This window comes from Pongo pygmaeus, chromosome 6, assembly GCF_028885625.2.
Source record: "Pongo pygmaeus isolate AG05252 chromosome 6, NHGRI_mPonPyg2-v2.0_pri, whole genome shotgun sequence".
NCBI lineage: Eukaryota > Metazoa > Chordata > Mammalia > Primates > Hominidae > Pongo > Pongo pygmaeus.
In genome coordinates, this window is record NC_072379.2 from 62,984,027 (window position 1) to 63,007,555 (window position 23,529).

Consider the following 23,529-nt stretch of genomic DNA (forward strand, 5'->3'; position numbering starts at 1 on the left):
CAGATGAAGAAAAATATACCATGCTAACACTAATTAAAGGGAAACAAATTAACATAGGTACTAAATACTAGTAGCTATACTAATTTCACACAGAGTAGACTTCAAAGCAAGAAAAGTTTTCAGTGATAAAGGGAACACAAAACAATGATAAAGGGATCAATTCTCTGTATGTGCCTAATAATACAGCATCAAAATATATGACTCAAAGACTAACAGAACTGCAAGGAGAAATAAATAAATCTAGTATTATAGTTGGAGACTTCAACATCCCTCTATCAGAAGTGAACAGATCTAGCATGGAAAAATCAGTAAAGATACATTTGAACTCAACACCAATAAACTGGATATAATTAACATCTATAGTGTACAGTTGATAATTAACATCTACAGACTACAGCTGACTCTTGAACAAAGCAAGTGTTAGGGGTGCCAATCCCCTACAGCCTTGAAAATTAATGTATAACTTTTGATTCCACAGAAACCTAACTACTAATAGCCTACTGTTGACCAGAAGCTTTACTGATAAGACAAGCCATCAGTTAGCAAGTATTCTGTATGTTGTATGTATTATATACTGTATTCTCAGAGTAAAGTAAGCCAGAAAAAAGAAAATGTTATTAGGAGAAGCATAAAGAGAAGATATATTTACTATTCATTAAATGGAAGTGGATCATCATTAAGGTCTTCATCCTCCCTCATCTTCACATTGAGCAGGCTGAGGACAAGGAGGAGGAGGAGAGGTTGGTATTCCTATCTCACCGATGGCAGAGATGGAAGAAGTGGAAGGGGAGGCAGGAGAGGCAGGCATAACTGATGTACCTTTTATTTAAAATATCCACATATAAGTGGACCCACGTAGTTCAAACTCACGTTCAAGGGTGAACTATGCTTCATCCAATAACAGCAGAATATACATTCCTGTCAAGATCACATGGAAGATTCACCAAAATACGCCACCACATTCTGGGCCATAAAACACACCTTAACAGAGTTAAAAGAATAGAAACCGTACAATGTCTGCTCTCAGGCCATAGTAGAATAAGCTAGAAACCAATAACAGAAACATAATTGAAAAAAAATCTCAAAACATGTAAGGATTAAACATTACTAATAACATATGAGTCAAAGAAGAAATCTCACGACAAATTTAAAAATACTTTCCAGGGGAGGAGCCAAGATGGCCGAATAGGAACAGCTCCGGTCTACAGCTCCCAGCGCGAGCGATGCAGAAGACGGGTGATTTCTGCATTTCCATCTGAGGTACCGTGTTCATCTCACTAGGGAGTGCCAGACAGTGGGTGCAGGTCAGTGGGTGAGCGCACCGTGCGCCAGCCGAAGCAGGGGCGAGGCATTGCCTCACTCGGGAAGCGCAAGGGGTCAGGGAGTTCCCCTTCCAGGGGTGACAGACGGCACCTGGAAAATCGGGCCACTCCCACCCGAATACTGTGCTTTTCCGACTGGCTTAGGAAACGGTGCCCCAGGAGAGTATAGCCCGCACCTGGCTCAGAGGGTCCTACGCCCACGGAGTCTTGCTGATTGCTAGCACAGCAGTCTGAGATCAAACAGCAAGTCAGCAGCGAGGCTGGGGGAGGGGCGCCCGCCATTGCCCAGTCTCACTTAGGTAAACAAAGCAGCCTGGAAGCTTGAACTGGGTGGAGCCCACCACAGCTCAAGGAGGCCTGCCTGCCTCTGTAGGCTCCACCTCTGGGGGCAGGACACAGACAAACAAAAAGACAGCAGTAACCTCTGCAGACTTAAATGTCCGTGTCTGACAGCTGTGAGGAGAGCAGTGGTTCTCCCAGCACGCAGCTGGAGATCTGAGAACGGGCTGACTGCCTCCTCAAGTGGGTCCCTGACCCCTGACCCCCGAGCAGCCTAACTGGGAGGCACCACCCAGCAGGGGCAGACTGACACCTCACACAGCCGGCCAGGTACTCCAACAGACCTGCAGCTGAGGGTTCTGTCTGTTAGAAGGAAAACTAACAGAAAGGACATCCACACCAAAAACCCATCTGTACATCACCATCATCAAAGACCAAAAGTAGATAAAACCACAAAGATGGGGAAAAAACAGAGCAGAAAAACTGGAAACTCTAAAAACCAGAGTACCTCTCCTCCTCCAAAGGAACGCAGTTCCTCACCAGCAACGGAACAAAGCTGGACAGAGAATGACTTTGATGAGCTGAGAGAAGAAGGCTTCAGACGATCAAATTACTCCGAGCTACGGGAGGATATTCAAACCAAAGGCAAAGAAGTTGAAAACTTTGAAAAAAATTTAGAAGAATGTATAACTAGAATAACCAATACAGAGAAGTGCTTAAAGGAGCTGATGGAGCTGAAAACCAAGGCTCGAGAACTACGTGAAGAATGCAGAAGCCTCAGGAGCCGATGCGATCAAATGGAAGAAAGGGTATCAGCCCTGGAAGATGAAATGAATGAAATGAAGCGAGAAGGGAAGTTTAGAGAAAAAAGAATAAAAAGAAACGAGCAAAGCCTCCAAGAAATGTGGGACTATGTGAAAAGACCAAATCTACGTCTGATTGGTGTACCTGAAAGTGACGGGGAGAATGGAAACAAGTTGGAAAACACTCTGCAGGATATTATCCAGGAGAACTTCCCCAATCTAGCAAGGCAGGCCAACATTCAGATTCAGGAAATACAGAGAACGCCACAAAGATACTCCTCGAGAAGAGCAACTCCAAGACACATAATTGTCAGATTCACCAAAGTTGAAATGAAGGAAAAAATGTTAACAGCAGCCAGAGAGAAAGGTCGGGTTACCATCAAAGGGAAGCCCATCAGACTAACAGTGGATCTCTCGGCAGAAACCCTACAAGCCAGAAGAGAGTGGGGGCCAATATTCAACATTCTTAAAGAAAAGAATTTTCAACCCAGAATTTCATATCCTGCCAAACTAAGCTTCATAAGTGAAGGAGAAATAAAATACTTTACAGACAAGCAAATGCTGAGAGATTTTGTCACCACCAGGCCTGCCCTAAAAGAGCTCCTGAAGGAAGCGCTAAACATGCAAAGGCACAACCGGTACCAGCCACTGCAAAATCATACCGAAATGTAAAGAACATCGAGACTAGGAAGAGACTGCATCAACTAACGAGCAAAATATCCAGCTAACATCAGAATGACAGGATCAAATTCACACATAACAATATTAACTTTAAATGTAAATGGACTAAATGCTCCAATTAAAAGACACAGACTGGCAAACTGGATAAAGACTCAAGACCCATCAGTGTGCTGTATTCAGGAAACCCATCTCACGTGCAGAGACACACAGAGGCTCAAAATAAAAGGATGGAGGAAGATCTACCAAGCAAATGGAAAACAAAAAAAGGCAGGGGTTGCAATCCTAGTCTCTGATAAAACAGACTTTAAACCAACAAAGATCAAAAGAGACAAAGAAGGCCATTACATAATGGTAAAGGGATTAATTCAACAAGAAGAGCTAACTATCCTAAATATATAAGCACCCAATACAGGAGCACCCAGATTCATAAAGCAAGTCCTGAGTGACCTACAAAGAGACTTAGACTCCCACACATTAATAATGGGAGACTTTAACACCCCACTATCAACATTAGACAGATCAACGAGACAGAAAGTCAACAAGGATACCCAGGAATTGAACTCAGCTCTGCACCAAGCAGACCTAATAGACATCTACAGAACTCTCCACCCCAAATCAACAGAATATACATTTTTTTCAGCACCACACCACACCTATTCCAAAATTGACCATATACTTGGAAGTAAAGCTCTCCTCAATAAATGTAAAAGAACAGAAATTGTAACAAACTGTCTCTCAGATCACAGTGCAATCAAGCTAGAACTCAGGATTAAGAATCTCACTCAAAACCGCTCAACTACGTGGAAACTGAACAACCTGCTCCTGAATGACTACTGGGTACATAACGAAATGAAGGCAGAAATAAAGATGTTCTTTGAAACCAACGAGAACCAAGACACAACATACCAGAATCTCTGGGATGCATTCAAAGCAGTGTGTAGAGGGAAATTTATAGCACTAAATGCCCACAAGAGAAAGCAGGAAAGATCCAAAATTGACACCCTAACATCACAATTAAAAGAACTAGAAAAGCAAGAGCAAACACATTCAAAAGCTAGCAGAAGGCAAGAAATAACTAAAATCAGAGCAGAACTGAAGGAAATAGAGACACAAAAAACCCTTCAAAAAATAAATGAATCCAGGAGCTGGTTTTTTGAAAGGATCAACAAAACTGATAGACCGCTAGCAAGATTAATAAAGAAAAAAAGAGAGAAGAATCAAATAGATGCAATAAAAAATGATAAAGGGGATATCACCACCGATCCCACAGAAATACAAACTACCATCAAAGAATATTACAAACACCTCTATGCAAATAAACTAGAAAATCTAGAAGAAATGGATAAATTCCTCAACACATACACTCTCCCAAGACTAAACCAGGAAGAAGTTGAATCTCTGAATAGACCAATAACAGGAGCTGAAATTGTGGCAATAATCAATAGCTTACCAACCAAAAAAAGTCCAGGACCAGATGGGTTCACAGCCGAATTCTACCAGAGGTACAAGGAGGAGCTGGTACCATTCCTTCTGAAACTATTCCAATCAATAGAAAAAGAGGGAATCCTCCCTAACTCATTTTATGAGGCCAGCATCATCCTGATACCAAAGCCTGGCAGAGACACAACAAAAAAAGAGAATTTTAGACCAATATCCTTGATGAACATTGATGCAAAAATCCTCAATAAAATACTGGCAAACAGAATCCAGCAGCACATCAAAAAGCGTATCCACCATGATCAAGTGGGCTTCATCCCTGGGATGCAAGGCTGGTTCAATATACGCAAATCAATAAATGTAATCCAGCATATAAACAGAACCAAAGACAAAAACCACATGATTATCTCAATAGATGCAGAAAAGGCCTTTGACAAAATTCAACAACCCTTCATGCTAAAAACTCTCAATAAATTAGGAATTGATGGGTCGTATCTCAAAATAATAAGAGCTATTTATGACAAACCCACAGCCAATATCATACTGAATGGGCAAAAACTGGAAGCATTCCCTTTGAAAACTGGCACAAGACAGGGATGCCCTCTCTCACCACTTCTATTCAACATAGTGTTGGAAGTTCTGGCCAGGGCAATTAGGCAGGAGAAGGAAATCAAGGGTATTCAATTAGGAAAAGAGGAAGTCAAATTGTCCCTGTTTGCAGATGACATGATTCTATATCTAGAAAACCCCATTGTCTCAGCCCAAAATCTCCTTAAGCTGATAAGCAACTTCAGCAAAGTCTCAGGATACAAAATCAATGTGCAAAAATCACAAGCATTCTTATACATCAATAACAGACAAACAGAGAGCCAAATCATGAGTGAACTCCCATTCACAATTGCTTCAAATACCTAGGAATCCAACTTACAAGGGATGTGAAAGACCTCTTCAAGGAGAACTACAAACCACTGCTCAAGGAAATAAAAGAGGATACAAACAAATGGAAGAACATTCCATGCTCATGGGTAGGAAGAATCAATATCATGAAAATGGCCATCCTTCCCAAGGTAATTTACAGATTCAATGCCATCCCCATCAAGCTACCAATGACTTTCTTCACAGAATTGGAAAAAACTACTTTAAAGTTCATATGGAACCAAAAAAGAGCCCGCGTCGCCAAGTCAATCCTAAGCCAAAAGAACAAAGCTGGAGGCATCACACTACCTGACTTCAAACTATACTACAAGGCTACAGTAACCAAAACAGCATGGTACTGGTACCAAAACAGAGATATAGATCAATGGAACAGAACAGAGCTGTCAGAAATAATGCCACATATCTACAACTATCTGATCTTTGACAAACCTGACAAAAACAAGAAATGGGGAAAGGATTCCCTATTTAATAAATGGTGCTGGGAAAACTGGCTAGCCATATGTAGAAAGCTGAAACTGGATCCCTTCCTTACACCTTATACAAAAATCAATTCAAGATGGATTAAAGACTTAAATGTTAGACCTAAAACCATAAAAACCCTAGAAGAAAACCTAGGCATTACCATTCAGGACATAGGCATGGGCAAGGACTTCATGTCTAAAACACCAAAAGCAATGGCAACAAAAGCCAAAATTGACAAATGGGATCTAATTAAACTCAAGAGCTTCTGCACAGCAAAAGAAACTACCATCAGAGTGAACAGGCAACCTACAAAATGGGAGAAAATTTTCGCAACCTACTCATCTGACAAAGGGCTAATATCCAGAATCTACAATGAACTCCAACAAATTTACAAGAAAAAAACAAACAACCCCATCAAAAAGTGGGCAAAGGACATGAACAGACACTTCTCAAAAGAAGACATTTATGCAGCCAAAAAACACATGAAAAAATGCTCGCCATCACTGGCCATCAGAGAAATGCAAATCAGAACCACAATGAGATACCATCTCACACCAGTTAGAATGGCGATCATTAAAAAGTCAGGAAACAACAGGTGCTGGAGAGGATGTGGAGAAATAGGAACACTTTTACACTGTTGGTGGGACTGTAAACTAGTTCAACCCTTGTGGAAGTCAGTGTGGCGATTCCTCAGGGATCTAGAACTAGAAATTCCATTCGACCCAGCCATCCCATTACTAGGTATATACCCAAAGGACTATAAATCATGCTGCTATAAAGACACATGCACACATATGTTTATTGCGGCATTATTCACAATAGCAAAGACTTGGAACCAACCCAAATGTCCAACAATGATAGACTGGATTAAGAAAATGTGGCACATATACACCATGGAATACTATGCAGCCATAAAAAATGATGAGTTCACGTCTTTGTAGGGACATGGATGAAATTGGAAATCATCATTCTCAGTAAACTATCGCAAGAACAAAAAACCAAACACCGCATATTCTCACTCACAGGTGGGAATTGAACAATGAGAACACATGGACACAGGAAGGGGAACATCACACTCTGGGGACTGTTGTGGGGTGGGGGGAGGGGGGAGGGATAGCATTGGGAGATATACCTAATGCTAGATGACGAGTTGGTGGGTGCAGCGCACCAGCATGGCACATGTATACATATGTAACTTACCTGCACATTGCGCACATGTACCATAAAACCTAAAGTATAATAATAATAATAATAATAATAAAATAAAAAAATAAAAAAATAAAAAAATAAAAAAAAAAAAACTTTCGAGATAAAAATACAACTTACCAAAATTTGTAGAATGCAGCATAGGCAGTGCATTGACAAAAATTTACAACATTGAAATGCATATATATTAGAAGTGAAAAGAAACTAATATTAATAATCTAAGTTTGTTCCTTAGGAAACATAAAAAGAACAGCAAATTAAATCTTAAATATGCAAAAATAGGAAAGTATAAATCAATCTATTTGAAAACAGGAAATCAGGAGAGAAAAACCAACAAAACCAAAAGTTGATACTCTGAAAAGATGAATAAAATTGGTAACACTATAACCAGGCTAATTAAGAAAAAAAAGACAGAGGACACAAATTGCCAGTATCAGAAATGAAAGAGAGGGCATCAGTACAGATCCAATGGAAATTAAAACTTAAAAATATTATGAAAAACTCAAGTCCCACAAATTTTATAACCTAGATTAAGTGAACTAATTCTTTGAAAGACAAAATCTGCCAAAGCTCACACAAAAATAATCTGAACAGGCCAGGTATGGTGGCTCATACCTGTAATGCCAGCACTTTGGGAGGCTGAGACGGGTGGATCACGAGGTCAGGAGATCGAGACCATCCTGGCTAACATAGTGAAACCCTGTCTCTACTAAAAATACAAAAATTAGCTGGGCGTGGTGGCGGGCGCCTATAGTCCCAGCTACTTGGGAGGCTGAGGCAGGAGAATGGCGTGAACCCAGGAGGCGGGGCTTGCAGTGAGCAGAGATCGTGCCACTGCACTCCAGCCTGGGCAACAGAGTAAGACTCCGTCTCCAAAAAAATAAAAATAAAAATAAAAAATAATCTGAACAGACTTATTTCTATTTTTAAAATTGAATCAACCATTAATAACCTTCCAAAACAGAAAATGTCAGGCCTATATAAGTTCACTGGTAAATTCTACCAAACATTTAAGGAAAAAACTATACCAATTCTCAGTCATTGAATAGAAGCAGAGGAAATACTTCCAAACTCATTCCATGAGGCCAGCATCACCCTAATACTGAAACCAGAAAACAACATTACACAAAAAGAAAGCCACAAACCAATATATGTCATGAACATATATGTAAAAACCTTCCAAAAAATTAGAAAACTGAATCCAAAAATGTATGAAAAGAAACATAGTTGATGCTTGAACAACACAGGTTTGAACTGCACAGGTCCACTTACAAATAGATTTTTCTCAAAAAGTTACACAAGGTGTGCCTTCCTGGTACACCTTGTATAACTTATTGAGAAAAAAAAGTAAAAATTTTAATTTATTTTAAAATAATTTTTAAACAAGTTAGTAAGTTAAATAATTTTAACTTATTTTAAAATTAAATAATATTAAGTTAAAATTATTTAACTTATTTATCCCTCCACCTCTTCCATCTCTGTCACTTGTGAGACAAGACCAACCCATGCTCTTCCTCCTTAGCCTACTCAACATGAAGACAATGAGGATTAAGACTTAATAAAACGTAGATACATTTCTTCTTCCTTATGATTTTCTTAATAATATTTTCCCTTCTCTAGATTACTTTATTGTAAAGATACAGTATACAATAAATATAACACACAAAAACATGTTTGTTAGAATAAATTATTTCAGACAGGGGCTTCAAGATGACTCACTAGAGGCCACTGGTATTTGCCTCCTTCTGAAAAAAGAGCCAAAATAGCAAGTAGATAATCACACTTCAAATAGATCATCTAAGAGAGAAACGGGACTTCAACAGAGAAGTGACAGGAAACACATAAAGCAAGGAAGGAGAAAGAAGAGAAGCAGCCTTCTTGGCTGGGAGCCTGGACAGGCTCCTCAATGCATAGAAGGGGTAAATGAGAGACCCCAGTGGCCCATATTCTCACTGCAAACTCCTGCAATCCTAGCCACGAAAGGGACCTTTGATCCTCATGTGCTCTGAGACACAGAGAGCTGCCCAGAGACTACACAAGTATATTGCTCCATACAGGGAGCTCATGTTGGGTCCCATACATCCACCCCCCAATCCTAAGCAACTACAGCACGCTGCCATTTTGTGTGCCCAGCCCCAACTAGACTGCATCGTGGTCTAGGGCCCAACATCCCCTACAACTCCACAACCCTGGAGCAAAGCTGACATCTCCTGCCCACAGCCACCACTGCAGCTGGCTGCAAATACCCGCAAAGAGGTAGGAGCCACTGGCAGCAACCCTGTTCCCTACAGCAGAGGAACAGCCATACATCTTGATGGCCCTGAAGAAATGCTATCCTGCTTGCAGCCACCACCACTACTGGCTGCTGCTGCCACAGAATCAAAACACAAGCCACTGGCAGCCACTCTACCCCCAAGAAGGGCAACTATGCATTTTCACGGACCCAGAGGAAAGGCTACCCCATCCCACAACCACCATTGCTACTAGCTGCTGCCACACCTGAGGCCAAACTGCAAGCCACTGGCAGGAACCCCAACCTCACCAGCAGAAGGGCAGCCACGCATCTTCACATGATCCAAGGGAGGGCTACCCAACCCAGAACCTGAGACAATGCTAGCTGCTGCTGCTGCCACCAGTGTCAAAGTGTGAGCCATTTACAGTGACCCTGCTGCCCTAAGAAGCAAAGCTGCTGCACATTTTCACACACCCAAAGGACAAACTTTCCCACCTGCAGCTGCTGCCCTTGCAAACTGCCACCACTGGAGCAAATGTAAGAGCAAAGTACATGTTCACCAGCCACCTCCATACATCTGCTGCCACTGAAAGCAACCTCACCCTCCCCAGTGACAGGGCTGCAAAGCAACCACTGCCACCCCCACTCAAGCATTCCACTGGAAACCTGGGCATCATCCTGCACCTGCCTACCACAATCAGAGTCTGCACTCACCACCTGGACCTGAGGACAGGTCCACTCTACCCAGCTCCATACCCCCTCTCACCAGTGTCTGAGCATACCACCCAAGGCCCTGGGTATCACCCAGCCCAGTCCACCATTGGTACCTGAACACTCCTCCCAAGGGCCCAAGGTCAGGCCTACCCAACCTGCCACTACCAACACAGCTGGCATCCACTTGCACATGCTACCTGTGGGCCTGACTGACCCACTCAGCACATCACAGCCAGCACTAACGCCAGTGTAGACCACTTGGAAAGCACAGGGTTGTCAAGCCATTGCTACTATCACCCACATCGTGCCCATTGCCTAAGAGCCCAAGAACACACTCACCTGTCTGGCCCACCACTGCTGCTACTAGCACCCAAGCAAGACTCCTGGAAACCCAAGCATTGGCCAACCTGGGCTCTCTAACAGTAGTGCCAGCATGTGCTGTCCTGGAAAACAAGGACAGGCATACTTGGCCTGGCATTGCCACCATTGGGGTCTGAGGACTGGCAAACCTGGCATTCCTATACCCAGCAAAACTTCTCCACAGCCCCCACTAACAACCACACCCTAAGCCATTGAGGAAATCACAAACACCACCGACTATTCACATCCAAAGGAATCATACAAAGACTATACTACTGCATGAACCCAGAATTAAAGCCAAAGTGCCCTACCCAACCAACACCATAGGTACATCTTCAGGAAAAGATCCTCCCCTAAAAAATTATTTCCAAAAAATTGGAAGAAGCAACTGTTACACCCAATGCACAAATATCAATGTAACAAAAGAAACATGAGAACACAAGAAAATATAACCCCAAAGGAAGTTAGTAATTCTCTACCAACAGATCATAATCAAAAAGAAATTTCAAAATTCCAGATGAAAAATTCAAAATACTGATTTTAAAGAAGTTCAGTGAGATAAAAGATAATTCTGAAAAATAATATAAAGAAATCAGAAAAAAAATTCAGGTTATAAATGAAAAATTTACCAAATAGGTATCATTAAAAAAAAAGAAATCCTAGAACTAAAGGATTCACTGAATGAAATACAAAATACATTCTAAAGCTTCAACAATATACTAGATCTAGGCCTGGCATGATGGCTCACGCCTGTAATCCCAGCACTTTGGGAGGCTGAGGCAGGAGGATCACTTGAGCTCAGGTGTTGAGAAGAGCCTGGTCAACATAACAAGACCTCATCTCTAATAAAAATTTAAAATATTAGCTCAGCATGGTGGCATGCACCTGTAGTCCCAGCTACTCAGGAAGCTGAGGCAGGAGAACTGATTGAGCACAGAAGTTGGAGGCTGCAGTGAGCTGTGATTGTGCCACTGCACTCCATCCTGGGCAACAAAACAAAACCCTGCCTCAAAACAAAACAAACAACAACAAAAATATACTAGATCAAACAGAAGAAAGAATTTCAGAACTTGAAGACAAGACTTTTGAACTAATCCAGTCAATCAAAAATTTAAAAAAAGAACAAAAAATGAAAAAAGCCTACAAGGCATATGAGACACCATACTGCAAACAAATATTTGAATTTTCAATGTCACAGAAAAAGAGAAAAAAGGGATCAAAAACTTCTTATATTTAATAAAATAATAGCTGAAAACTTCCCAAGTATAGAAAGAGATTTAGACATTCAAATAAAAGAAGTTCAGAGATGCCCAAACAGATAAAATTCGTAAAGGTCTTCTCCACAGCATATTACAGTCAAACTGTCAAAAGTCAAAGAAAAAGATATTTCTAAAAACAGAAGGAAAAAGGCGTGTCATCAATTATAAGGAAACTCCCATCAGACTAACTGCAAATTTCTCAGTAAAATCCTTACAGGAGAGAATGAAACAATATATTCAAAGCACTGAAAGGAAACTGCTAGTCAAGAATACTACATCCAGCAAAGTTGTATTTCATGAATGAAGAAGTAGTAGTCTTTCCCAGGCAAGCAAAAGCTGAGGGAATTCATCAGCACTAGACCATCCCTACAAGAGATGCTTAAGGGAGGGCAATACACAATCTGTGATCATAAAAACACATGAAAGTTCAAAACCCAGCTGGGCGCGGTGGCTCACACCTGTAATCCCAGCACTTTGGGAGGCCGAGGTGGGCAGATCACCTGAGGTCAGGAGTTCAAGACCAGCCTGGCCAACATGGTGAAACCCCATCTCTTCTATAAAGTACAAAAATTAACTGGGCATGGTGGCAGGTGCTTATAATCCCAGCTACTCAGGGGGCTGAAGTAGGAGAACTGCTTGAACTTGGGAGGTGGAGGTTGCAGAGAGCCAAGACCGTGCCATTGCACTCCAGCCTGGGCAACAGAGCAAGACTCTGTCTCAAAGAAAAAAAAAGTATAAAACCCACAGAGTAAAGCAAACACACAAGTAAAAACAAGAAAGGAATCAAATGTTCCCACTACAGAAACACACCAAACCACAATGACAAACAATGAGTGAAAGAGAAAATAATCAAGATGACCAACTAGATAGTGTGTGCCTTTTCCACAGGGAAGAATCAGAATAGTAAGTAGACACATTTTGAACAGACTGTCTAAGAACGAACATTTGGATTCACCAGAGAAGAGAGAGAAAGCCCCAGAAGTAAGAAAGGAGAGGGTTTGAGGAAGCATGCCTAGCCAGAAACCAGCTGAGAGCTGGGAAAGGCTACTGTATGCAGGGAAACAGTAAGAGAAAAATCTCCAGAGCTCTGAAACAAGCATTTACAACATTGGCTATAGGAGAAACCCTCGATCCACTAGGGCCTCGCACCTCACATATGGAGCTGCCTAAAGATCACACAAAGACATTGTTCCAGAAAAGGAATCCACACAGAATGCCACAGGCACCCAAGTCTGGAGCAGCCTCAGCAGGGAGCCACTTCAAGAGTTTAGATACCAGGAACCTATAGACATGGCTGCAGCCACTGTACTGCTGCAAAAAAGGAGAGGGAGAACAAGCATGCCCATGCACCTCCAGGAGGATAGTTGTCATCCTGCTACAAGCTGCTGTTGAGACTGAGACATAAGTAAATCACACTCCCTACACGTGTACTTCTTGCTCACGCTGCTTGGCTGGGTGGTGACTCATTCTCTCTAGCCCCATGCTCAAGGCACCATTTGCTGAGTTCAATGCTGGGCTGAGTCCTGCCCTTGGCCTGAGTTTGGGCTGACGTGGCCCCAGTCACTGCCCAGCAAAGGACCAACAGCGAAACCAGGCTACCCCACACATATCTATAGAATACCCACCGCCCTGCAATGGGCTGCTGTGAAACTGAAACACAAGCAGACTACACTTCCCACAGCTTTTTGCCCATGCTGCTCACCTAGGTGGTGCCCCAGTATCCCAGGGCACAGGCCAAAAGTGTCACTTTGAGAGTTTAATTCTGAGCTGTGGCCCAACTTTCGCCTGACTTTTTAGGCTGACATGACTGCAGCTGCTGCCCAGCCAAGAAGGGGCAGAAAAGCCAGGCTCTCCTATGCACACCTGGGACAACACCCAAAGCTCTGCTATAGGCTGCTGTGAGACTTAGACTTGAGTAGAACACACTCCCCACTGCTTCATATCCACACTGCTCACCTGAGAGGGGCCCCACCCTCTCTAGTTACAATCCTACAGATGGCACCCTTATGACAGTTTAGAGACATTGTTTGATGCCTGGCAGCAGTAGCCACAGCAGACATTCTAGTCTCTGGTCAGAGACTGGGGCACCTGCTCTGGAACAAAGGAGTCTCTTTGTTACCTGTGTCCCTGAAATTACTGGTAGAGCTTGATACTAGGTGAAATATCTGATTAATGATAGTTTGATCAGCCAATCTTGATGAGGGTGATGCAGGTTACATGAGTGTATACATACGTCAAAATTCATCAAGTTCTACACAATATTCGTGCATTTTTACTATATGTAAATGATATTCTCAATATAGCATTAGAAAATAAAATTAATATTTCCTAACCCTATCCATTAGACATTCTATAACTTAGAAGCAAAGACTAAAGCAATAGCTATATACATCCCTAGCACCCAAAGTCTGGTATCTAAATACCTCTTGCCACTAAAAAGAACCATAGCTTGGAGAAATAAATTTTCCAGGATTAGGGTAGGAAATGCAGATGAGTATGGAACATCTTGTGACACCAGAAAACAAGGAAGCTATCAGACTACTGGAATCACATCAAAAGGACAGAGCAACAACTTAAAGAGACTTCTAAAGAGTGTAAGATGGGCATCAAAAAGAATAATGGCTGCAGTGAATTAAAACACTCAAATATGTTTAAAATTCGTTAGTTCATAATAATACTTAAGGAGAATAAATAACCCTTGCTAGTCAACACTGGACAATCCTAGGGAATAAACTTATTTTTCTGAAAACATGTACATATAAAGGGAATGAATAAAGTATTTATCTTGCCTTTACCGAACAAACTAGGCTTCAGTGTGACCAAATAGTTGAAATTTTCCAGCTAAGAAATACAGCACCTGGCCAAAAAAAATGGTGAGTTAATGTCCTTTGTAGGGACATGGATGAAGCTGGAAACCATCATTCTCAGCAAACTATTGCAAGGACAAAAAAACCAAACACCGCATGTTCTCACTCATAGGTGGGAACTGAACAATGAGAACACATGGACACAGGAAGGGGAACATTACACACCAGGGACTGTTGTGGGGTGGGGGGAGGGGGGAGGTATAGCATTAGGAGATACACCTAATGCTAAATGACGAGTTAATGGGTGCAGCACACCAACATAGCACATGTATACATATGTAACAAACCTGCACGTCATGCACATGTACCCTAAAACTTAAATAATAATAATAATAAAAAAAAAGAAATACAGCACTTGATGAAAACATGGTTGCAGACAACAATCATCGACGGCTGCAAAAATCATTAGGTCACAGATTAATGAAAAACTTAATAATGGTGATTTATCCATTATGAATATCATCTGTTATGATGTCAAAAGGACACAGCAGCTAATTTAAAAACACTTCAAAGGGGATAATGTGTGCACCAAAAAGAAAAAAAAAATGGCTTCAGTGGATTAAAACATGTCAAATGTGTTTAAAATTCATTAATTTAGCAAGGCATGGTGGCTTGCCTGTAGTCCCGGCAACTCTGGAGCCAAAAGAGGAAGGATTGCTTGAGACCAGCCTGGGCAACATAGCGAACCCCGACTGTACAGAAAATACAATTCCATGCTTGTGGACAGGAAGAATCAATACCATGAAAATGGCCATACTGCCCAAAGTAATTGATAGATTCAATTCTATTCCCATCAAACTACTATTGACTTTCTTCACAGAACTAGAAAAAACTACTTTAAATTTCATATGGAACCAAAAAGAGCCCGTATAGCCAAGACAATCCTAAGCAAAAAGAACAAACCTGGAGACATCACGCTATCTGACTTCAAACTATACTACAAGGCTACAGTAACCAAAACAGCATGGTACTGGTACCAAAATAGATATAAATATCAATGGAACAGAACAAAGGCCTCAGAAATAACACCACACATCTACAACCAGCTGATCTTCAACAAACCTGACAAAAACAAGCAATGGGGAAAGGATTCCCTATTTAATAAACAGTGTTGGGAAAACTGGCTAGCCATATGCAGAAAACTGAAACTGGACCCCTTCCTTACACCTTATACAAAAATTAACTCAAGATGGATTAAAGACTTAAATGTAAAACCCCAAACAGTAAAAACCCTAGAAGAAAGCCTAGGCAATACCATTCAGGACATAGGCATGGGCAAAGACTTCATGACTAAAACACCAAAAGCAATGGCAACAAAAGCCAAAATAGACAAATGGGATCTAATTAAACTAAAGAGCTTCTGCACAGCAAAAGAAACTATCATCAGAGTGTACAGGCAACCTACAGAATGGGAGAAAATTTTTGCAATCTATCCATCTGACAAAGGGCTAATATCCAGAATCTACAAGGAACTTAAAACAAATTTATAAGAAAAAAACACCATCAAAAAGTGGGCAAAGGATATGAACAGGCACTTCTCAAAAGAAGACATTTATGCGGCCAAAAAACATATGAAAAAAAGCCCATCATCACCGGTCATTAGAGAAATGCAAATCAAAACCACAATGAGATACCATCTCACTCCAGTTATAATGGTGATCATTAAAAAGTCAGGAAACAACAGATGCTGGAGAGGATGTGGAGAAATAGGAACACTTCTACACTGTTGGTGGGAGTGTGAATTAGTTCAACCATTGCGGAAGACAGTGTGGCAATTCCTCAAAGATCTAGAACAAGAAATACCATTTGACCCAGCAATCCCATTACTGGGTATAATCCTTTGGGTATCCAAAGGATTATAAATCATTCTACTATAAAGACATATGCACACATATGTTTACTGCAGCACTATTTACAATGGCAAAGACTTGGAACCAACCCAAATGCCCATCAATGATAGACTGGATAAAGAAAATGTGGCCTGGGCACAGTGGCTCATGCCTGTAATCCCAGCACTTTGGGAGGCAGAGGTGGGTGGATCACCTGAGGAGTTCGAAACCAGCCTGGCCAACATGGTGAAACCCCGTCTCTACTAAAAATACAAAAATTAGCCAGGCATGGTGGCGGGTGCCTGTAATGCCAGCTATCAGGAGGCTGAGGCAGGAGAATTGCTTGAACCTGGGAAGCAGAGGTTGCAGTGAGCCAAAATCATGCCATTGGGGATATAAATAAGGCAAGTTTGAGTTTAAAAAAAAAAAAGAAAAGAAAACACAAAAACTAGCCAGGAATGGGGCACACACCTATAGTCCGAGCTAGGCAGGAGACTAAAGTGAGTGGATTGCTTAAGTCCGGGAGGCAGAAGCTGCAGTGAGCAGAAATTACACCACTGCACTCCAGCCTAAGCAACAGAGCAAGACTGTCTCAAAACAAACAAACAAACAAACAAAACCAAAATACTCTGAATGAGATTTGGGGAGCTTTTGAGTTGATAAACACATCCATGACCTGGGAGGGTGGCACACTCAGAAAGGGCATGGAAGCTCTGTACCTCCTGCCCCAGTACCTTGCCTTATGCATATCTTCCATTTATTTGGCTGTTTCTGAGTTATATCCTTAATAATAAAACTGTAAGTATAGCACTTCTGTGAGTTCTGTGAGTACTTCTAGTGAATTATCTAACCTGAGGGAGAGTCATGCGAAACCCCGAATTTATAGTGGGGGGGTAGATATGCAAGTAGCCTGGGGACCCCATTTGTGGCTGGCATCTAAAGTAGAGGCAGCTTTATGGAACTGAGTCCTTAACTTGTAGGGTATATGCTAAGTACAGGTAATGTAGTGTCAGAATGGAGCTGAATTATTAGACACCCAGTTGGTGTCAGAGAATTGGAGGAACTAGTGCAGGAACAACAGATTTGGTGTAAAACACACACACACACACACACACACTTATCAACCACACTGTATCCCTGGGGGGGGGAATTTCTGAACTAGAATCTGAGCAAATCTGGAGACCTGATTACCATAAAAGAAGACACACATGGAGATCAAGAATCCAGTTAAGCAACACAAGGATACAGATTAAAGCAATTTAAGAGAAATATCAACCAAAATGCAATGTATGTGCCTAACTGGGATCCTGATTGGAGAGACCTACAATCAACATGCCTACAATCATGTGGCATTCATGACACAATATGGCAAATTTGAATACTGCCTGGATATAAATAATATTAAGGAATTATTGTTTACTTTTAAGTATGAATAGTATTATTATTATGGTTTTTAAAGTCCTTTTCTATTAGTCATACATACTGAAGACTATGAAATAATATGAATGGGACTTCTAAAATAATCCAGGAAGTGTAAATTTTTAAAAAGATTGGCCATGTGTTATAATTGTAAAAACTGGGTGATGGGCACATGAGAACTAATTATTCAAGTCTCTCTCCTTTTAGAATATTTGAAAATTGCCTTAGTTGAAAAGTTTTTAGAACATAAAGGGAAATGTAAATGAGAAATTATTAAATTTTCAAACATCCAATGAAATCCAAAGATGATTAGTCTGGAGCATATGAAAAAAAATTCACCTATAAACAAATACAGGGATTAGCAAAGAAGGAGAGAATGATGGGGAAGGAAAGGAAAGTGACAGAAAAATAAATAGCAGCAGATGAGTACACAGATTTCCCAGTTGGACACTCTTCACCTTAAGCCACTGAACATACCTGCAGCTCCTGCGCAATCTGCTCTACTTTCAATTCTAACGCCTTATAACTTTCGAGAAGAGCGTCCTTCTCTGTTTTAAGTTTTTCATTTTCTTCAATCAGTTTCTGGTCCTGCTTAATTTTTTCCAGGCTGACGTTAGACCCTAAATTAAAGTCACCAACAGCCAAACTTTCCCTATAAAAACAAATTCATTTATTTTGAAAAACAAACTGTATAAGGCTGACACAGAAAACACATCTAAGTTATCTTGGTCCTTTTATACCCCAATATATCTGAAAGTTAATTTTGAAAACTAAAATATTTACCTAGTTCATAATATTAAAAAATAATTTAATGCAAACAAGATTTTATAACTGAAGTCATAATTCAATAATGCCTCTAATTCTCAAAGAAAATATATTCCAACTTCTTCATAGCACTACCAACTACAAAGTAAAAAGCATTTCTTTATTAGTTTTTTTCCAATCCCTCTTGTGAGCCCCCCGTGATCCCCCCATCCTGTGATCCCCTGTGATCCCCCCGTCCACCACCTCCCACCCCCATTTGACAGTTTAGCTCTTAAAGCACTGATGAGATCCCATTAAACAGCTATATCATCCAACATACAGCATCATGGCCTGGACCATGATATAGAAGAATGTTTTGATACATATAAATATCAAATCTGGATTTCTACTTCAAGTTGATGATTTAAAATTATCTAAAAAGTAAACTATTCGGAATGATCAAACTCCATCACAAGTTTTCACAAGAAGAGCGAGCCTCACTTTTATTAAAAAAGTAAAGGCAATTTCCTGAAACTCTTTAAAATATTCCTAAAGCCATAGGAAAAACTTCAAATCTTATCTGAAATTCTGACTTTGCCTGAATAATTCAGATTTAGGAGAAGATTTTTATTTTTGATAAGTGTATTCCAAATAGTTGGCATGAAAAGTTGGTACGTAAACTTTTAAATAATTCAGGAATTATTTTTCTTTCAAAATAGCTTTTAATGAAAATATCCCTGCTAAAGCAGAGAGGAATACATTTGAGAAAAATAGAAATATCAGCATCAGCCCTTAAAATCACTGACACAGTAAAGGATTCCAAAAGCATAAGCCTTAACTTCTATTCTACTATGACAGGGACCTCTACCATGAATTAGAAATTAGTGAAGACTAAATTCTTACTTTGGAAATGTTATAAGATTGCCTGCATCAGTTTCATCCTTCAAGTCAAGAGTCATTTTCTCACTTAAGTGCCCCTTGGGCCTGCTGAAGTTTGACTGGTTTGATCTATGCCCCCACAAAGGAATGGGGCTTTTGAGGTTCCCAAGAACAAGCTGACCAGGATCCAATTTTTTTTCCTCACAGATGTCAGTTCTGGAAGTAAGTCTGCATTTCTCTGCAAATCCTTTCTTAAATACCTCTTCCCCTATATCCACACTGCCATACTCAGCCTGAGCAATAACTGTTCCATCTTCAGAGGTTGCTTTAATTCTCATTTTTATTTCCTTTTCAAAAATCAAGCTCCCCAAAAAGGTTGTGCCCTAAGAAAGAAGAAAACATAAACCAGCTACACCAACATGTTTCTCTTCCCTTATTTTGTTCCTACCCATTTTTTCCAAGCATCATATTTCTTCATTCTAAAATCTCTATATTACCTTGTTGTTGGCTATAATATGCAAATATGCATCTCCACGTATATGAATGTATTCCAATTACACACTTGCTAAAATGAAGTAGAGCTAAATACTTGTATAGGCAGCCATATTTATAAATCTAAAAAAGTATACTAAGCAAATATCCTAGAATAGTTTTTTTTTAACCCAGCAGATTACGTTGATTACTTTGGCCCCAACTAAATATAATGGTCTCCTGAAAAGCAATAGCACATAAAAATGAATCTCTGATATCTAGAAAATGTACTCGATTTTACAAAACTTTAAAAGTTTTAGAGGCAGAGTCAGGAACTCTGGTTTTAAAGTAAGACGAGCAGAAGCGAAAAAAACCACAAACCGAAAGCTCAAAATATGAACAAATTCTTTAAAAATCAACAAACTGAAATTATAAAATGTGAGGTGTCACAAATACACATTCAAAACTTTTTTTTCTTCTTTTTTGAGACAGAATCTCACTCTGTCGCACAGGCTGGAGTGCAGTGGCACAATCTCGGCTCATTGCAACCTCCGCCTACCCGGTTCAAGCGATTCTCCTGCCTCAGCCTCCCCAGTAACTGGGACTACTGGCACATACCACACCTGCCTAATTTTTGTATTTTTAGTAGAGATGGGGTTTCACCGTGTCAGCTGAGCTGGTCTCAAACTCCTAACCTCAAGTGATCCGCCCACCTCAGCCTCCCAAAGTGCTGGGATTACAGGGGTGAGCCACCGCGCCTGGCCTTCTACATTCAAAACTCTCTTAAATAGACTTTTGCTTAAGAGGGCTACAACTGTACAACTGGCATATGAGAAATTAGGTGCTTGCTAACTTTGAGCTATTGAATATCTATCAACAGAACTAAGCAAAGATATACCTAAAATATATTTGGGATTGGAACATACTGAGACTTAATTGTAATAAGAACTTATCTACTCCTCCATAAAACTGTAATTACTAAAATTACTTCGACACAATCTAACTACTCTTCCCAAATCTCTCTAGGTTATTTTCCTGAATTTCACCCTGTGCATACTATAAAAGAAATTAAAATTAAGTATTCTTTTTCGGAATGTATAAAGCATAAATTTAAAACACAAAATGGGTAGGTACAGCTCAAATTTACTGGTTCACAACTTCCTTGAAATAGGGACATCATCTGATGAAATGTATCTCTCTTAGAAGGTGGAGCTGTATTTTTAGCTACATTCCCACTCTATAAATATGAAAACATAGTTTATGCAAACAAAGCAAACCAAATAGGACATCATACCTGTAATAATCAGACAAACAAGAGTGTAAAAAACACACTAAAAACCACAAAATACAAACCAGTCACATTTTTAAAAGAAATAGGGGGTGTGGGGAAGTCAAGGTCCAAGAAACCAAATAACATTTTTAAGAACTATTTTCTCTTCTTTAACTACACAGTAGTATAGAGGGTAAAAGTGAGACCGATGTAGGAATTCGTAACCTTTTTGTGGCCATGGGGCTCCTTTATCAGTCAGGTGAAATCTTTGGACTTTTTCTCAGAATGTTTTTAAATGTATGAAATACATAGGATTACAAAAAAAATTATTTCATTGGGACACATTTATTTTTTATTTTTTTATTTTTTGAGTGAAGTCTGGCTTTGTCGCCCAGGCGGGAGTGCAGTGGCGCTATCTCGGCTCACTGCAAGCTCCACCTCCCGGGTTCACATCATTCTCCTGCCTCAGCCTCCCAAGTAGCTGGGACTACAGGCGCCCACCACCATGACCAGCTAATTTTTTGTATTTTGTAGTAAAAATGGGGTTTCACCATGTTAGCCAGGATGGTCTTGATCTCCTGACCTCGTGATCCGCCCACCTCGGTCTCCCAAAGTGCTGGGATTACAGGCGTGAGCCACCACACCCAGCTGACACATTTATTTTAACAACAGGTTGAGGATACCTGGGCCTAGAATGATGCATCTGAAGGGGCAGAGAACAAGACTCAAACTACATATGCTCAAGAATCACCAACTATCACTACCCAAAAAAAAAAGAAAGAAAGAATTTTTTAGATGGGGTCTTGCTATGTTTGCTCAAGCTGGTCTTGAACTCCTGGGCCCAAGCAATCCTCCCACTTCAGCCTCCTAAATAGCTGTGATTACAGGCATACATCCTGTGCCTAGCTGAAAAAATAATTTTTTAAATCCACAAAACAAGAAAATACTTTAGGTTAACAAAAACACAGGTTTTATAAATTTTTCAAGGCATAAAATTCCTATAAGAAAATACTTTAGGTTAACAAAAACACAGGTTTTATAAATTTTTTAAGGCATAAAATTCAGAAATACACACATTATATCAAGAGGTTTGAATTCACCAAGAATATCAATTAAATAACAAATACGGTCCAGAAGTTATCACCAATCAAATGGGATCAAGTAGGCAAAGCTAACAACCTCAAAATATAACTAACTGAAATATATGTTAGGATTTTAATCAAATAGATGTAGTTTTCCAGTTAACCTCTTTCACATAAAAACCCTTGGTTTCAATTCTTATTATCAAAAGTCTATCTAAAATTCAAGAACAACTTCTGCCCCTAGGAAGTCTTTGAAAATTATTGCTGGTATATGTGGAATTATTAATATTTCAAGAAACCCTGTCTTTGGGCAATACGCGAATTCAAATGGAAATAACCTATTTTCTACAAAAGTTTCAATTACCTAAAGCTGAATGTTCTAAAGGTCCATTACTCCTTGCATAGAATTTTTATGCGGAAATCTAATTTTAGATTTCTCTCTGAATTCAAATTCATTTTAGTTACAGTCACCAATCACAATTAGTATGAAGTGGTTCAAACAGATTCTCCCTGAATCATATATAATCATAAACACAGAACCCTGACCTTGAAATAAAATCTGAGTCTTCCTCAGTTCCAACTAACAAAAAGAATGACAGAGTATATGATACATGGGTGTTTTAATACTACACTTTACCAAAAATATGTATGTTTTCTCTTTATATATATATAATACATATAAACATTTAATTTTTATCATAAGAAATATATTTTCCACTAACCCTTATGAGCTGGAGATATATACCTGCACTTAAAAAATATATTTAGGTATTTAAAAGGTATAAAACTTAACTTTTTTCTTTTTTTTTGAGACAGGGTCTCACAGCCTTGACCCCTCAAGCTCAAGCAATCCTCCCACCTCAGCCTCCTGAGTAGCTGGGACTACAGGCATGTGCCACCACGCCCAGCTAATTTTTTTGTATTTTTTATACAGACAGGGTTTTGTCATGTTGCCCAGGCTGGTCTCACACTCCTGGACTCAAGCCATCCACCCACCTCAGCCTCCCAAAGTGCTGGGCTTATAGGCATGAGCCACCACACTGGGCAAAACTTAACTTTTTAAAATAAATCTGATCATTGGTTTAGAACATAAGGCTTTCAATCATTAAAAAAGATGAATGTCACTTTTTAGAAATATATTTCATTCTGTTTTCCAAACTGGTAAGCTTCATTCAGAAACAAGAAAGGATCACTTGCTTTCTACTTTAGTCCCCTGAATTCTGCCTGTATCTATTAGAAAACAAGCTAAAAGGCCTTTAAATTGTTAAACACAAAT

General features: G+C 40.0%; 1 protein-coding gene across 6 annotated transcripts in view; it reads right to left on the reverse strand.

The window, feature by feature from the left end:
• STK31 (serine/threonine kinase 31) overlaps window positions 1-23,529 on the reverse strand; it is a 140,334-nt gene that overhangs the window by 91,998 nt on the left and 24,807 nt on the right. For 4 of the 6 annotated variants that reach the window (XM_054494826.2, XM_054494828.2, XM_063668403.1 and 1 more), the window contains 2 exons: window positions 19,455-19,813; window positions 18,285-18,459 (listed from right to left, as the gene is read on the reverse strand). The exons of the other annotated variants lie outside the window; for them this stretch is intronic. In XM_054494826.2, the coding sequence (XP_054350801.1) occupies window positions 18,285-18,459; window positions 19,455-19,813 (534 nt within the window). The remainder of the gene's footprint in view (window positions 1-18,284; window positions 18,460-19,454; window positions 19,814-23,529) is intronic. 6 annotated transcript variants of the gene reach the window in all.